The sequence below is a fragment of the Myotis yumanensis genome, unplaced genomic scaffold (assembly GCF_028538775.1).
Source record: "Myotis yumanensis isolate MYYU_CA2020_CCGP unplaced genomic scaffold, mMyoYum1.0.hap1 SCAF_3, whole genome shotgun sequence".
Taxonomy (NCBI): Eukaryota; Metazoa; Chordata; class Mammalia; order Chiroptera; family Vespertilionidae; genus Myotis; species Myotis yumanensis.
Genome location: NW_027223754.1, coordinates 136,958,634 through 136,976,137, shown reverse-complemented (window position 1 = coordinate 136,976,137; position 17,504 = coordinate 136,958,634). Strand labels below are relative to the sequence as shown.

At 39.4% G+C, this 17,504-nt stretch overlaps 1 protein-coding gene across 14 annotated transcripts in view; it reads right to left on the bottom strand.

Moving 5' to 3' along the window:
• Positions 1-17,504, bottom strand: part of PPFIA2 (PTPRF interacting protein alpha 2) — a 472,789-nt gene that overhangs the window by 84,084 nt on the left and 371,201 nt on the right. For all 14 annotated transcript variants that reach the window (XM_070409641.1, XM_070409642.1, XM_070409646.1 and 11 more), the window contains 4 exons: positions 16,488-16,550; positions 10,439-10,530; positions 3,052-3,187; positions 1,180-1,400 (listed from right to left, as the gene is read on the bottom strand). In XM_070409641.1, the coding sequence (XP_070265742.1) occupies positions 1,180-1,400; positions 3,052-3,187; positions 10,439-10,530; positions 16,488-16,550 (512 nt within the window). The remainder of the gene's footprint in view (positions 1-1,179; positions 1,401-3,051; positions 3,188-10,438; positions 10,531-16,487; positions 16,551-17,504) is intronic.

Below are 17,504 nucleotides of genomic sequence, written 5' to 3'. Positions count from 1 at the left end.
GAAGAAAAGAAGAGCCACAACGAAGGGAATAGATGGAACATTCAAAGAACAGGGAGTCATGTACTGGTATAATGGAACATGGACTAGGACAGGGGAAGGCAAGAGAATGCTGAAGTAGATGGACCATTGCAGATCACCAAATAATTCTGATCTTTATCTTAAGAGAAACTGAAGGGCTTAATTAACAAGGAAAGTACATAAGCACATTTGGGTTTTAAAAAGTCTGCTCTGGCTGCAATGTCAGTTTGAACTAGCTTGGAAATCCAAATACTACAAAGAAACCAGGTAAAACTATTATTGTCATCCAGATGAGAAACTACTATAATGTACAATATGGTGATGATAGTGGTGAACGAGGTAAATTTGAATCAAAGTAGGAGGTCAACAGATTAAAGCTAGAGTCAGAAAGAACAAATAAAGGCATTGTTCAAAATAGTAAAACTTGCTCATCCGTTGAAAAAAACAAATAAAGAATAGTTTCCTAGTTTGAAGGAAAACAAATCCACCTGACACAATAAGGTTCTTCACTGGGATTAATCAAAGGAATAATAGAAACAGACAATGGATATCATCAGAATTCAAGAAAATACATAACTTAAAATTTACATGATCATAGTGATATTTTCAATATTTGAATGTTAAGTTGTACAATTTCTATTCTACTCTTTTAAAATCATCCATTACCTAGATACCTTTTTAAATATCTATTTTGAAATAATTCAGTCATGGTTAATTTCACACCAATGTCTAAATACTTTTAAGGAGCTGGCTGCACATGAATTTGCATGCTATTTAGTAGCTTTACAGCAGTGTTAGCTGTACCTTGATAACGTATCTTATCACTACCAATACCATTGAAATAGTAAATTTAAATTGAAAAAGTGCTTTAAAATCATTGGAGAAGATTTCATCTTTACCTCATTCTTTCATATCCCCCTCATATTATGTCTGTATGTTTCATGTATGTTCCTTACAAAAGCTGCCCTAATTTTATATAGGATATATACAGACATCCAAGGGATGGTGTGAAAATGCCATTCTGAATCAGTAGATGTGGAGTGAGGTATGACATTCTGCAGTTCCAATACCCTCCCAGTTGATGCCAATGCTTTTGATATGATGATCATATTTTTAATGTCCAGGTCTTCTAGTTATCACCACCAGAATAACTGAACTCACCTGATTTCTTTGTTGATAGCATCCAATTGTTCCTGAAGCATCATAGCTAGAGTCTGGGCATCAGAATGACCACTTGGAGAGAGAAGATCCATTGAGCTAAAAATTGTTTCTCTGTCATCATCGTCAATATCAGATATTTCTGTGTCACTTTCAAAAGGGTGGCTGCTGAGCACTCCGATTTGCTGAGTTCTATTCCACTCATGATCTCCAAGAGATTTCACCTGAATGGTGAACAATTATAGTATTGATAACATTATTCACTTTCAAAGCAATATTCTGAAAAACAATACAAAAGCACACATGCTTTTATATATTACTTGGCAAGCTGAGTTGATTATTAACATTCCAATGTATTGGTTCAATAAAATAACTCGTTGGCATTTTATGTTAAACTTCCCCATGATATCTAGCTCAACCCCAAACTGAGGTAAGAATTACTTTAAAGCATTTGTGTTTGTAACATTTCTCCTTTTTTACGAATTAACCCTTTCTACTGACTTGTACTCAAGCATTCTCATTTCTTGTACTAATTCATCTTATCTACATTTTTGTATTACAGACTCAGAATACTAATATTATTACACATAAAATTATACATGAATTCTCTCCCCAACATCATTTACATAAATTGAAATAAATACTATTAAAAATATTGCAAAGTAATTTCATTTCATTTCCACTGCTCTGCTCTACTCAAATGCCTGATTGATTTTTTTAAGCCCAAGGCATACCAATGTCTTAACTGATATAATAAAACCTCATGTGAATGAGAGTCCTGAGTAACCAAGAGACCAGTGTTTTTGAAGCTGTAATCTCAAAGTATGAGAGGATTGGGAGTAAAACTGAGGTTCTAGAGTTTTCTGCTGTTTTAATTTTTTTTCAATCTTTGTGATGATATACTGATATTGCCTTGAGCATTTATTTAAGATTTGAAAACCTGAATTAGCTTTTATTTCACAAACTGTTTTGATACTGAGTAGTATTAATTTATTTTTTCATTAAAATGAGAGAAGAACTAAGATGAACTTAATTTATTCTTCATTTGTTTATTTATCTATCCATTCAACAGATACTGATTGCCTTTTATGAGGGATGAATTTGTACATGACACATAGGTACCAATTAAAAAACCAAGTGTTAAAAAAGGGAAGAAAAGAAAGGGTTTGTACAAATAAAGACAAGTAGGTTATGTAGTGTTTTGGACACATACAAGTGGTTGGGGAGAACAAATATACTTAGGGCACAAAGGAATTATGTTCTCTACCAAATGGAACTACATACTTACTGAACAGGCATAGCTTACAAAGTTGAAGTTATTGAGTGAATGCAAGGCTGGCACTGCAGTTGATCATGGACAATTCTCTCCAAACACCTTCAATACTCTGTGTACATTTTCCTCAAAGTGTTTTTAAAGTAGTAATTACAATTAAAATATTTAATTAATTTTAATCAACAGTATGAATGCCATTGCTTAGGTGCCCAAGCAAACAAAAAATACATTTGTTTGGCAAAATAGCATAATGGAGAGAAGCATGGAATTAAAAACGATGCAAACATAAGCTCATGTTTTGATTCTATTACTTTGCTGGCTCTGTAATTGAACAAAAAATTTCTGAACTTCAATATTTTTATATCTTAAGTTAGCATAAAAATAGTACCCAATTCATAAAATTATGTGGATAAATACAGGGAAATGTTTAGTTGAACTTCTGGCATACAGTAGGGGTTTCAGGTTTGTTATTGTTTTTAAAGCATGGCATATGTCACACTAATAAAAATGTTAGCATTTTAAATCTCCTTATTAAAATTCTGTCCAAAATGGAATAGCATATTTACTCAAAACCATCAGACACTTGAAATAAAAAGTTTAACCTTTGGCTCATCTCTTCTCACGCCCATGCGGCCTCTCCGTGGTCTTCTTATTACTTTAGTGGTTCTGTAGTCAGACTGGCTGTCCACGAGGGATCCAACGGAATAGCGCAACTCAGCTGAGGGGTCCAGATGAGTCCTGGAAGAAATGAAAAATATGAAATATAGTCAATCGCCAAAGTTAAACTTATCAGCAAATCACTATCCACTTCTTAACTGGCAATAAAGCCTCAAGGAAATAAACTTCAAGAAAGAAAAATGATGAATTGTCCTGACCCTCTGAGGTCACTCCAGACGCAGGGGTCCTCAAACTACGGCCCACGGGCCACATGCGGCCCGCCGAAAACATTTATCCGGCCTGCAGGGTGTTTTTGCCACCGCTGCCTGTCCTGCTTAGCAGCCAACTTGTCCCGGCCCGCAGTGCGCATGTGTGGAATGTCTGAGGGACAGTGAACTGGCCCCCTGTTTAAAAAGTTTGAGGACCTCTGCTCCAGAGGCTTATGTCAGAAATTCTGGCCTCAGGTTCCTTCCTGAAGGTCGACTGAATTTTCTCTTTTTAGAATATAAAAAGCCTTTCTGTTTATTAATTATTATTTTCAAATGTGGTGGGACAACAAAACATGTTAAGATCGCCAGCCAAGATCCTGAGGCTTAAATTCTGGCAATTCTATATTTAGTTTGAGCTGTTTAGTAGATATCCCAATATATGCTATTTGTTACTATATTTGTTTTAAGCATTTCTCATTAATATAACAGAAAAAAAAATAAACTTTTGGGGTCCCAGAATTCTCTTTTTTTAACATTCTATTTTTCAACTTAGAAAATCAACAAAAAATGCTTAAAATCAGATTGACCCAAGGTTAAAGTTATTGGTAATAAAATAGGATATACCACCCAAATAATTTTTTTAGCTTTTAATAAGACATTCATTAAAAATAAAGAAAAATATTTTGATGATCACATCTGATTTTGAAATCTACTTACAGATGAAACAGTTGGAACATTCCAATTGGAAAATATTGGCACACTGTTCTTCAAAAAGCATGATAATAAAGTACATTCTAATTAAAGTGCAGTAAAAGTTTCTCCATGAACATTATTTATATGGAGATTTACAGCAAATTCAGTTTATTACTATAATAATAATGATAACAGTGGCAACATGCTGTCCTACAAAATGATTTATTATCAGTAGCAAATATACTTAAAGCTCTGTTTACTCTGGAACTTGGGACTCTTGCTGATCTATGTTTTTTCCCCTAGGTCTCTTTGTGAATGGAGCATTGCCAAATATTTGGCCAGATTAGATAAAAGAGGTTAGGTGAAGTCTGAGTGTTTATAACATTAGAAGATACTGACCAGGCTGATGCAAGCCCTTGTTTTGCCAAATAGGACGTTAAAGCAAATGAATTAAGGAATCATCCCCAAAATAGAGGACAGAGATTGTTTTTTACGGCTGTGAATGGAGACTTAAGCAAATTATATTTTTACTAGAGGCCCGGTGCACAAAAATTTGTGCACTCGGGGGGTGGGGGGGGGGGGTCCCCAAGCCCAGCCTGTGCTCTCTCCCAGTCTGGGACCCCTCGGGAGATAACGACTTGCTGGCTTAGGCCTGCTTCCAGGTGGCAGAGGGCAGGCCCAATCCCTAAGTGCAGCCCCTGGTCAGGCTCAGAGCAGGGCCGATTGGGGAGTTGGGGCGCCGCCCCGTCATGCACAGAGCAGGGCGGATCGGGAGGTTGCGATGCCACCCCCAGTCACACTCAGGGTAGGGCCGATTGGGGGGTTGGGGCACCGCCCCCTGTCACACTCAAGGCAGGGTCGATGGGGAGGTTGCGGCGCCACCCCCTGTCACTCACAGAGCAGGGCCCATCAGGGGGTTTGGGGCTCTGTACTCTGTCACACACAGAGCAGGGTCAATCAGGGGGTTGGGGAGCTCCCTCCTGTCATGCACAGAGCAGGGCCGATCAGGGGGTTGAGGAGCTCCCCCCTGTCACACTCAGGGCAGGGCCAATGGGGAGGTTATGGCTCTACCCTGTCACACACAGAGCAAGGCCCGTGGAGGGGGGTTGGGGTGTCACCTTCTATCACCCACAGAGCAGGGCCGATCAGGGGGTTGGGGCGCCACACCCTGTCAAACACAGAGCAGCAGGGCAATCAGGGGATTGGGGAGCTCCCCTTATCAGGCACAGAGCAGGGCTGATCAGGGGGTTTGGGAGCTGCCCCCTGTCACACTGATCCGGGTGCCGGGAGCCTCGCTGCTCCGCTGATCCCGGTGCCGGGAGGCATATTACCCTTTTACTTTATAGGATAGAGGCCTGGTGCATGGGTAGGAGCTGGCTGGTTTGCCCTGAAGGGTGTCCTGGATCAGAGTGGGGGTCCCCACTGGGGTGCCTGGCCAGTCTGGGTGAGGGGCTGAGGGCTGTTTTTCAGCTGGCAAGTGACTAAAGCTTCCAACCACTCCTTGTTTTCTTTTTTTTTTTTTTTTTTTATTCTGGGCCAGCTTTAGCTCTGAGGCCTCGCTGCTGAAAACATGGATACAATGTTTCGGTCCGCCTGGCTTTCAGTCCAGCTGGTTTCTAGTGTTTTGTTTAGCTTCTTATTTGCAACATAGTACATAGTTTCTTAGAGTTGTAGCTCAGAGGCCGGCAGCGCAGGCGGGGAACATTGGAGTCCTCCTTCACTGAAGCAAGCAAGCGTCATGTTTGCTTCCAGCTGCCTGGCTGCCGGCCGCCATCTTGGTTGACAGTTAATTTGCATATACTCACTGATTAGCCAATGAAAAGGGTAGCGGTCGTATGCTAATTACCATGTTTCTCTCTTATTAGTGTAGATTGTGGATTAATCATATATAAAAACTAACCAAGAAGGCCATGGTTGTAAATGGTAAAAATTTTAGTATTTATCTATTTGACAGACAAATATATTTTCATCACCATTATATGCTCAAGGATTAATTAAATACCTAATAAATGTCTGGAAAGATAATGAATGAAATTGATTATAATATATTCCAAACCAGCTCAGAACATTCTATGTGCCTTTTGCCTGTGGTACTTAGGATAATGCCTCTTTGGGCATCAGAGTGGATTTTCTAAAATTATGATATCATCCTAGGAGTATTTTTTGTTGTTTTACCTCTCAACTCTAGGTCATTTATAAAAACATGAAACAAAATACAGATCTGGTCCCACTGACAACCAGCTTAAAGATCTTCAGTGTCCTTAAAAGGCCCTCTACAATTAATTTCCAGCTTCACTTCTAACTACTGTCTGTATTTCTCCATCTAGCTGTACTGACTTTCAATTCCCTCAACAACTCACACTTTCTTTTGTTTCTGAGCCTTTGAAAACAGTCTCGTCACACATTTACATGGTTAGCATTCTTAAAGTCTCAGTTTAAAAGTCCCATTGTCATATGCTATTTTAACTCTTCATTTTCCTTCCATTAAAATGGTCCTCAAACCATTATTCCTCTATTTCCAATCTGGAATGTGTCCTCTTCACCACCATCATCACTGTATCTGTAATACCACAGTGTCTGGTAAGTAAAAAATGTTTAATTGACCTTGAAATAACCTGAGGCCTGAGACAACAGCAATCATAGAAGAGCCCATTGCTTACACTTGATCTAAGAAGGTTACTGCTTACCTCTTTCCTTTTAATCATTCTGCGAGCTAGTTCTCTAACAAAGGTAATATTTCTATATATTTAAAATTTTAATCATGTGCTGTACATTATTTTGATACATACTAAGAGGTTTAAGTTAAAAGTGCATCTACAGTCACCAATTCATGTAGACAAGGAACCCTCGTGTTTTTTTCACTCCGGAATCTCCTGTGACTCTTGCACATTATCTCACAAAAGAATGTCCATAGATAAATCAAATATGAATTTTCTTAGAGTAAACCAGTAATTCATCTATCTGCTTCTAGAGTGTCCTCTATTGTCCTAATTATCCACATCTTACCCTTTCTTCAGAGTTCAGCCAAATCAGGTTGTCTCCAGACACTCTGCTACTTATATTACTTTCTTCTCAGATGAGATACTAGTAGAGGATATTAGTTACAGACTAGAGGCCCAGTTAATGAATTCATGTACAGGTGGAGTCCCTTGGCCTGGCCGGCGATTGAGACCTATTGGGGGGCTGGCTGGACAGGGGGGAGGGGCCTCAGGAGGCTGGCCAGCCGGGGGGGTGGGGGGAGGCTGTAGGAGATTGGCTGTGGGAGCACACTGACCATCAGGGGGCAGCTCCTGAATTGAGTGTCTATCTCCTGGTGGTCAGTGTGTATCATAGAGACTGGTTGACCAGTGGTTCCAGTCGTTCCGGTCTTTTGGTTGCAAAGGTCGCTTAGGCTTTTATATATATACTAGAGGCCCGGTGCACAAAAATTTGTGCACTTGGGGGGGGGGGTCCCTCAGCCCAGCCTATGCCCTCTTGCAGTGTGGGACCCCTCGGAGGATGTCCACTTGCTGGCTTAGGCCCGCACCACGGGGGATTGGGCATAAGCTGGCAGTCAGACATCCCTCTGGCAGCCTGGCAGCCCTCGGGGGATGTCCACTTACCAGCAGTGAGCAGACCTAAGCTGCAATCGGACATCCTTAGCACTGCTGAGGAGGCAGGAGAGGCTCCCGCCACCACCGCTGTGCTGGCAGCCATCAGCCTGGCTTGTGGCTGAGCAGAGCTCCCCCGTGGGATCGCACTGACCACCAGGGGACAGCTCCTGCATTGAGCATCTGCCCCCTGGTGGTCAATGTGTGTCATAGTGACCAGTCATTCTCAGTCGTTCTGCTGTTAGGGTCAATTTGCATATAACCCTTTTAATGTATAGGATAGAGGCCTGGTGCACGGGTGGGGGCTGGCTGGTTTGCCCGGAAGGGTGTCCTGGATCAGGGTGGGGGTCCCGCTGGGGTGCCTGGCCAGCCTGGGTGAGGGGCTGAGGGCCGTTTTCAGGCTTCCCAAACCCCCTTCAGGGTGGGGGTCCCCACTGGGGTGACTGGCCAGTCTGAGTGAGGGGCTGAGGGCCGTTTTCAGGCTGGCCAAGCCCCCCAGTGACGTAAGCTTCCAGCCTCTCCTTTTTTTTTTTATTCTGGGATTTATTTACCTTCTATAATTGAAAATTTGTAGCCTTGAGTGGAGCTCAGAGCCTGCCTGGGCAGGCGGAAAGCTTGGCTTCCTCCATCATCAGGGGCAACCCAAGCCTCCTGCTCGCTCCAGCTCTGTGGCCACGGCCAGCTGAAAGCAGGTATCTGGAGTTTATTTATCTTCTCTAATTGAAACTTTGTTGCCTTGAGTAGAGCTCAGAGCTGGCCGCGGCAGGCGGGAAGCTTGGCTTCCTCCATCACTGGAGCAACCAAGCCTCCTGCTTGCTCCAGCTCCATTGCTGCCAGCCGCCATCTGGTTGAGTTAATTTGCATATATATAGTCGCTCTGATTGGCTGGTGGGTGTGGCTTAAGGTGTAGCGAAGGTATGGTCAATTTGCATGTTTGTCTTTTATTAGTGTAGATAGATAATCACTAACTTTAGCTCATCTCTTCCTACCTCCTCAACTGGAAGATCAAAGACAAGTTGATGAAGTTATCATGCACCATCTGTTTTCTTCATTATTTCTTTCTTAATTACGTGCACTCAAAAGCATGGCTGTCCAACAAATAATTGCTACTTAATAAATATTTGATTATACTGTAACTTACTATAAATTCCATCAGCTTAGCTTAATAATTCTTATAATACTTTATAATTTTGGTGTGACTTACTGTTCACAAAACCCCTTTGATTACTTCTCATTTTATCTGCAATGTAAGCTTGTGAGATTGTCAGAAAAACAGTATTTTATATATAACTCATGCAAAATATATACAAAATGAGAACCTTTGTAAGGAAATGGGTTTTTCAAAATCAAACAGCTAGTAATTGTATATCTGAAACTAAGAATGCTTGCTGTAGTGTTATTTCTACTACAGTCTGCAGCATAGAGGAAAGTTGTACTGTGTTGTTCTGTAATTGTGAATAAATGTCACATTGTTAGGTGGCCCATGATGATTCACTGTGGCAGTGAACTTTTAGACAATACCGCTAGAACTCTGCATTCCTAAGATTGAAAGTAAAAAAGACAATGAAATGCCCATAGGATTCTATTAAAATACATTTAATTTGTTAATTTAATAATGCTCATTCTCTGTATTTACACCTTTGCTATTTATCAGCTCTTTTTTTTCTTCTCCATCATCATAATCATCATTGCCATATGAACACATGGAACTGAATTAATTTCGATTCAGAGTCAGAATACTTTCTTTAAAATAAGCATGATTTTCTAAATTAAAGACCTACCCATTTAAAAAAATTGGATGTATTTAGATGTATTTATGTCTACAGAAATGTGTTTGAGAAATACTCAAAATACTGAATGTTTTATTAGTACCTATACTGACAAATATAATCTCCTTTAGAATTATTTTTTTTTAAATTTGGATTTGTCATCTGAACATCTGAAAAATCCTTTACCAGATATTCATTCATTCAACAATATTGATTGAAAGCACACTAAATGGCAGTTTTTTTAAGGTGCTGAGATTGTAGTAATTAGAGAGAAAATATTAAGAATATCAGCTTCAGCCCTCATGAAACTAATATTCTTAATATAAACGTATGACCATGAAACATGAACATCTAGAAATCTGTAGTGTCAAAAGTTTCAAATAGCTTATGTCATTGTATTGCTTAATAAATAAATGATTAAATGAGTGAGCCCTTCTAGGGTTTCTTATAGAATTTGAATAAAAGTCTCTAAGCAAAAAAGAAACTTATATGTGAATTATTGAAGTCTATCGAGAGAAACAATTGTCTCATTGCTTCTTTTTTAAAGATTATGTATTGAGTCAAAGTAGATAAATAAAGCTAAATTAACTTGAATTCTTTAGCAAATATAATTTTGCTTTTCCTCTTTATTTGCAATTACTTTACCAAAATAGTTATATGCTCTTTGAATATGAATGACCGTAATCAATGATATTTCTTCAATAACATTAAGCATTGAAAATATTTCTGCATGTAGAGAAAAGAGCTGATACTTCTTCCTGGAATGAGATGTAATCTACCATACAGTTCATTTCTTCATTTAATATTCCTTTTACATCTTATACCTATATAATAAATGCAGAATATGAAAGGTAGTGATTTCAACTTTTATTGCATATCTGCAGAAAGGATTTCTAAATTATACAATTATTTTGGAATGTAGAAACTAAATTGGTGAGGAGTCAAAATAAGGCAATGTCTAGGCAATAGGAGATACATGTATTTGTCTATTTTATTTGAGGAGATATTAACCATAAGGAGATTCATATTGGTTTTTAGTCAACTGCAGATAAGCTTTTAATTTAATGTTACCTTGATATTGTGGGTTCAATTAAAGAGCCAGTTCTCATTTTCAATTGGTCAAGTTCAGATCTCAGCTTTTCAATTTCTTCTGCTAATCTTTCCTAAAAATCAAAGAAGTGTTACTTAAATGATATACAAATACCAATAATACCAAGACTCAATTATGATAAACCAAGCCAGCCACCAAGTTTAGTGGGTTTTTAAAAATGAAAAAACTGATGGATATAATTTTATTAAAAATTATTCATCATGAAACTAAAGCATGCCTGATTTTTCCCCTTGTAATGAAAATGTGAATGGCAGAAATCAACAAAACATTATCTATAGTTACTGGAATTCATTAGTTTCTAATTAAAAGAAAACACCAGGAATACTAGGTTCTGACCAGCTATGTTTATATCACTTAAAGATACAGAGTTGAAACCATAGCTGGTTTAAAAAATAAGAAAAGGTCCTATTTATGCAGTCAGTGAAGGATTTCTATTATTCTATAAGGGTAGAAAGATATATAGGTGAAGGAGAAAGAGGGCTGAATTAAAAGAATGAGGAAAAAAATAATCATCTAATATGAGTTAAATTATCAGTTTGATAATAGTACAATTATTTGTGCAACTGATAATTTTCTCAGATTGGCATTATCAATTTGTCTAAAAATTTATCAAGAGTTGTCTTATAGCATTTAAGTGCTCATGTAAGCACTTAATTTTGTTTTCATAATTATAATTTTTATAATATAAACTAGAGGACCTGTGCGTGAAATTCATGCACTGGAGCGGGGGGGTCCCTCAGCTTGGCCTGCGCCCACTTGCAGTCCAGGACCTCTTGCTCCTTACTGCCTGTCTGTTCACTGCTCCTTAACGTTCAGCTTGCTGCTCCTTAGTGCTGCCATGGAGGCGGGAGAGGCTCCCACCACTGCCGCTGCACTCGCCAGGCATGAGCCTGGCTTCTGGCTGAGCAGTGCTCCCTCTGTGGGAGCACACTGACCATCAGGGGGCAGCTCCTGCATTCAGCGTCTGTCCCCTGGTGGCCAGTGCGATCATAGCAACCAGTCGTTCTGGTTGTTCCACCATAAAGGTCGCTTAGGCTTTTATTATATAGACTAGAGGCCCAGTGCACAAAAATTTGTGCACTTGGGGGGGGGGGGGGTCCCTCAGCCCGACCTGTGCCCTCTCACAGTCTGGGACCCCTCAGGAGATAACGACCTGCTGGCTTAGGCCTGCTCCTGGGTGGCAGAGGGCACGCCCAATCCCTAGGTGCAGCCCCTGGTCGGGCTCAGAGCAGGACTGATTGGGGAGTTGGGGCGCCACCCCCTGTCATGCACAGAGCAGGGCGGATCGGGAGGTTGTGATGCCACCCTCAGTCACACTCAGGGTAGGGCCGATTGGGGGGTTGGGGCACCGCCCCCTGTCACACTCAAGGCAGGGTCGATGGGGAGGTTGCGGCACCACCCCCTGTAACGCACAGAGCAGGGCCAATCAGGGGTTGGGGCGCCGCCCTCTATCACCCACAGAGCAGGACCGATCAGGGGGTTGGGGCGCCGCCACTGTCACGAACAGAGCAGGGCCGATAGGGAGGTTGTGGCCCCGCCCCCCTGTCACACACAGAGCCACAGGGCGATCAGGGTGTTTGGGCGCTGCCCCCTGTCATGCTGATCCCGGTGCTGGGAGGCCTCGCAGCTCCTCTGATCCTGGTGCTGGGAGGCATATTACCCTTTTACTATATAGGATAGAGGCCTGGTGCACAGGTTGGGGCCGGCTGGTTTGTCCTGAAGGGTGTCCTGGATCAGGGTGGGGGTCCCGCTTGGGTGCCTGGCCAGCCTGGGTGAGGGGCTGATGGCTGTTTGCAGCTGGTCACACCCCCTTCAGAGTGGGGATCCCCACTTGGGTGTCTGGCCAGTCTGGGTGAGGGGATGATGGCTGTTTGCAGCTGGTCACACCCCCTCAGGGTGGGAGTCCCCACTGGTGTGCCTGGCCAGTCTGGCTGAGGGGCTGAGGGCTGTTTTCAGGCTGGCGGGTGACTGAAGCTCCCAACTGCTCCTTTTTTTCTTTTTCTTTTTTTATTCTGGGACAGCTTTAGCTCTGAGGCTTGGCTCCAGCTCTGGGGCCTCGGCTGCTGAAAGCAGGTATCTGGTTTGTTTGGGTTCTATAATCGAAACACTGTTTCAACTCCAGCTCTGAGATCCCGGCTGGCTGAAAGCAGGTTTCTGGGGTTTTGTTTAGCTTCTATATTTGTAACAGTGTTTCAAACTGCAAGCTCAGAGGCCGGCAACGGCATGTGGGGAACGTTGGAGTCCTCTGTCACTGAAGCAAGCAAGCCTCATATTCGCTTCAAGCTGCCTGGCTGCCGGCCGCCATCTTGGCTGGCAGTTAATTTACATATCGCCCTAATTAGCCAATGGGAACGGTAGCGGAGGTACAGCTAATTACCATGTTTCTCTTTTATTAGATAGGATGTTTAAATGTGTCCTTCTGGATTTTCTATTGCTGTTTTTTCCCTCTCTAGGTGTCCTGTGTTTGCCATTTTACTTGACTCATACTTCTTTTCTCATTTCACTATTTTCTTGTCAATGTGAACTTTATAAAGTTTCTCATATCTATTATTTTCATTCTTACTACCACCGTTCTACCCTACATCTTTTTTATCTCTTTTATGAATATTTTACCAGCTTCCACAGAGGTGATGCTCCCTTCAATCTTTTCCCCACATATTCTTCTGTTGGATTTATCATTTAAAAAATGATGTATGATTAGATCAATACTTTAAAAAAATTAAATCTTTGCTTTTTATATTTATTAATTAATCTGTTTGTTATTTCCCCTATTATGCATTAAGAACCTCTTGTGTCTAGGCACCTAAGATACAGTAATAAACTAACAAATTTCCTGCTCTCATGTAATTTATAATTTGGCAGAAAACACAATAAACAAATATAGTCTTAAGTATGTTGGTAGGAAGGAGAAAACAGGAGAAAAATGGAAGGGCTCTTCAATAAAGTGATATTTGAGTAAAGAACTAAAGAAAGGGAGGCAGTTATAAAAACTGGAATATCTTTTTTTTTTTTAAATATATTTTATTGATTTTTTACAGAGAGGAAGGGGGAGAGATAGAGAGTTAGAAACATCGATGAGAGAGAGAAACATCGATCAGTTGCCTCCTGCACACTCCCACTGGGGATGTGCCCGCAACCCAGGTACATGCCCTTGACCGGAATCGAACCTGGGACCTTTCAGTCCGCAGGCCGACGCTCTATCCACTGAGCCAAACCGGTTTCGGCAAAACTGGAATATCTTATATGAAAAGATATGGCAGAGAAAAGGACCAACAGGTACAAATGCCCCTTGGTGGGTGTATATGTAGTGAGCAAAGAGGCCAGTGGGGCTGGACTGGGGAGGTTAACAACAAAGGCAGACATGCGATAAATTTAGAAAGTAGGATTACAGGGTTTGAGAAGAGTAGTCCTGAATGGCCTTGTAAACCATTAGAGCCTTTGGCTTTACTCTGAGTGAGATAGGAAATTACTAGAGGATTTTTGAGTAGAGAAGTGGCATGACCATTCTGATGGCTGTAAAATGAACTTGAATTGATTGGGAGGAAAGGAAGAAATGCAATTATTAGTGTTCTTCCAAAAACAGGCAGGAGAATTATGGCTTGGACAACAAGGCGTTATGGAGAGTATGGCTGGAACTTGGTCATATTTTGAAAATAGAACAGAATTTGCTATTAGACTGAATGTGGTTAAGAATACTCCAAGGCTTTTAACCTGAGTAACTAAGAGAAAGATTTACTGAGAAGATTGCTGACAGTGATGGTGAGATTAAGTGGTGATGTAAGGGATTGACCTGTTAAGTTAAAGTTGTTTATGTGTCTAAATAAAGATATTAAGTAGACTCTTTTTTAAAAAAGTAGATTATTGCATATATGAACTCCCTTGGGGTAGGGAACCTAGTAGGAGATCTAAATTTTGAAGTACTCAATTTATAGATAGTATTTAAACCCATGAAATCATATGAGTTCACCAGGGACTAAACATAGAGAAGAAATCCAAGGACAGTCCTATGAACTTCAAATTTAAGAGATCAGAATGATGAAGAGAAACATGGAGAGAAGAGGCTGTGTACACAGGGGATTTTGCTGATAATGAATTATAGAGAATTGAGTAGAAGTTTCAGGAGTTATAGGAAATATGGTTAGATTAGGAAATATGCTTGGCTGTATGAGATGATATTCAGAAATGAAGTATGACATGAATCTGCTTCTTCTGGCAATTGACATGAACAAGGATGTGAAGTATAGAGTGATTAGTACTGCTGGTTGCTTAGGCAGATTGCTGATGCTACAAGGCTTGGGTAGGGTGGTGGTGAGGGAGTAGGTTCTGGATATCTTGCCAGGAACACACAGAGTTTTGAATAACATAATACTGCATAACAGGATCAAGTCCAAAATTTACAATCTGGTCAAAATCTAGTTATTTTTACACACATACCAGTCTCAGCAAACTTCTGATGATACAGCAAATTAACCATCTTTTTTTTCTCTATGCTATTACATAGGCTCTCTTCTAGGTCCTACCCTTCTCTATATAAGGATATATCTGCCTGAAGAAATGTCATCTCTCCCCATGTAGACATTCTCAACTACTTCAAAGAGAATCTGATGTTATATTCTAAGCATCATATTATACTGCTCTAGTAGATCTATCTTTTCGGAGATTGTGTACACAGACTGTGAGACCGAAAAGTTTTTTTTTTAAGTATTACATATAGTATTACATAGATCTCCTTTTTCCCCCATTGACTTCCCCTCGTCCACCCTCTCCTCCTGGAATGTGAAAGGGCACAGGCCGGGCTGAGGAACGCCCCCCCCCCCCCCACCCCTGCCCAGTGCACGAATGTCATGCACTGGGCCTCTAGTATGTACATAAATTCACTGGTTAATCTCTTTGTTCATTATTATCTTTATTCTTTTAAGTTTTCAAATACCTTTCTTATGCCATACTTTTGTCCATCCTTCCTTTTCATTTCCTTCACTTCCTCTTTCTCTCTCACTCTCTCTCTCCCTTCTCTCTTTCTATCCTTCCATCTTTTGTTCAATACACATTTATAGGTCATTTCAAAAGTTAGTAATTTTACACTATTCATTTGCTTCTGCCAAATAATAAAATAAAACTAGGACAAAATTGCTAACAAGAATTTTACAGGCTAATGAAGGAGACCAAAGATATATTAGCAATCACAATTTTTAAAACATTTCATAATGTGGCCCTGATCTTCCTCTTCTGCCACATATCTTACATCTGGAGTAATGATTCCAGCTGAATCATATGCCTATTATTATTTAAGAAATCAAATTCACTTCTCACACCCTCCCCCACCAAGCACCTGCAATCATGCTACATGTTCTGTATTCAAAAGGCTTGCAACAGAGTCCTACCTTTTCTTAAAGTTTTAGTCAAGTCCCACTTCCCTGAAGACTTCTTTATAGCAGGAATGTATGGTGTTCTTTCCTGCCTGTACTTATTATTGTCTATTTCACTAATTTGACACTCAGCATCTGCTAATTTGCAACCCATTGCTTTGTCAAAGGGGTGTTCTCTTTCCTCAATTAAAATTTTCAGCTACTTTGGAACTAGACTCATGATTGAAAATATATAACTTATAATTCATATGCATAATAGGTATTTAATATATTTCTTCTAAAATGATATCCCAAATTAGACACAAATTAATGTATACATTTTTACTCCATTTATATAAAGCACAAATAAGTCAAAAATTAATGTTTTTCTTTAAGAAGTCAAGATAGTGATTACCTTTTAGTATTTGAGTAGTGATTATATGTTAATGAGAGGGGGGCTTCCAGAATGATGATTTTTAGTGTGTTTAGTTTGTAAAAATTCATCAAGCTCTCCCAATATATGTAATCTCTTTGTATGTGTATATAAAATTTAAAATTGTTTTAAAAAGAAGGCATCTTAAAATTATTTCTGTTGAAATTTATTTTATAAAACATTCACCAATGTGAAATAGAAAAATAGGCAAAATGTAAGTTTCCGTAATACCTTATCATGTAGAGATTCTTCTAGATTCTTTCTGAAAGTTTCTGATTCTTGAATTAAAACATTCTACAGAAGAGGAAAGAAAAACAGAAATAATTAACAAACTAAACAGAAAATAATTAAATATATAAACTATTTTTATCACTCAAGAACCTTCTTCATCAATTTTTTCTGCATTTATTTATTGATTTCCTTGAAAACCAAGTTTCAATGGAACCTTTAAACATTACACCTTAACACTTTGAGAAATACAACTTTAAATGGGATACTTTGTAACATTTGAATGGACAAATGGACTGAATATTATCTTTATATTTCTGTGTGCATCCTCTCAGTCACTGTAAAATTTGAAATAATTAGGTTACTGTTCAAATAATAAAAAGGTCAATATTGTCCAGAGGTATTATTGATAAAGAATTCAGATTATTTTTATTATCTGAAAAAAACAAGCAAAGATAAGATCATATTTTTATTTATTTATTTTTAATATATTTTTATTATTGATAGTATTTCAGATATCTCCCATTTTCCCACCTTTCCCATACTCCTCCCAGTCCATTTTTTAAATGTTCAATTTCTGGAATTCTATTTCAAATGCAGAATTATCAATTTCTGTGATAGTTAATTTTTTAGAGAAATAAAGCAAAATTTTAGTGATTTAAAAAACTGATGTTACACATCATAACATGTGAACATAAGTTGCATTATAGATATTTTTAAAAAAATCCTTGCCATAAAAGTATTACTGTTATAAGCTTTATAATGTTCTTATAGTACTACAAAGCGTGATTTAAAACCATGCATGGTTTTCAAATTTATAGAGTTAAATTAAACCAAGAGTGTAGTAATTGGCATAGTCCATGCATTTGGAGTTGAATGGGAAGAAGCCATGCCTTATGACTCCCTAATGGGTAAATTAATCAAAATACTTTAACATTTTATCGAAACCTATTTTTTCTATTTTGGTTTATTGGATGATGCAGGGGAAAATGTCTAGCTTAAGTAGTGCTGGCATTCAAT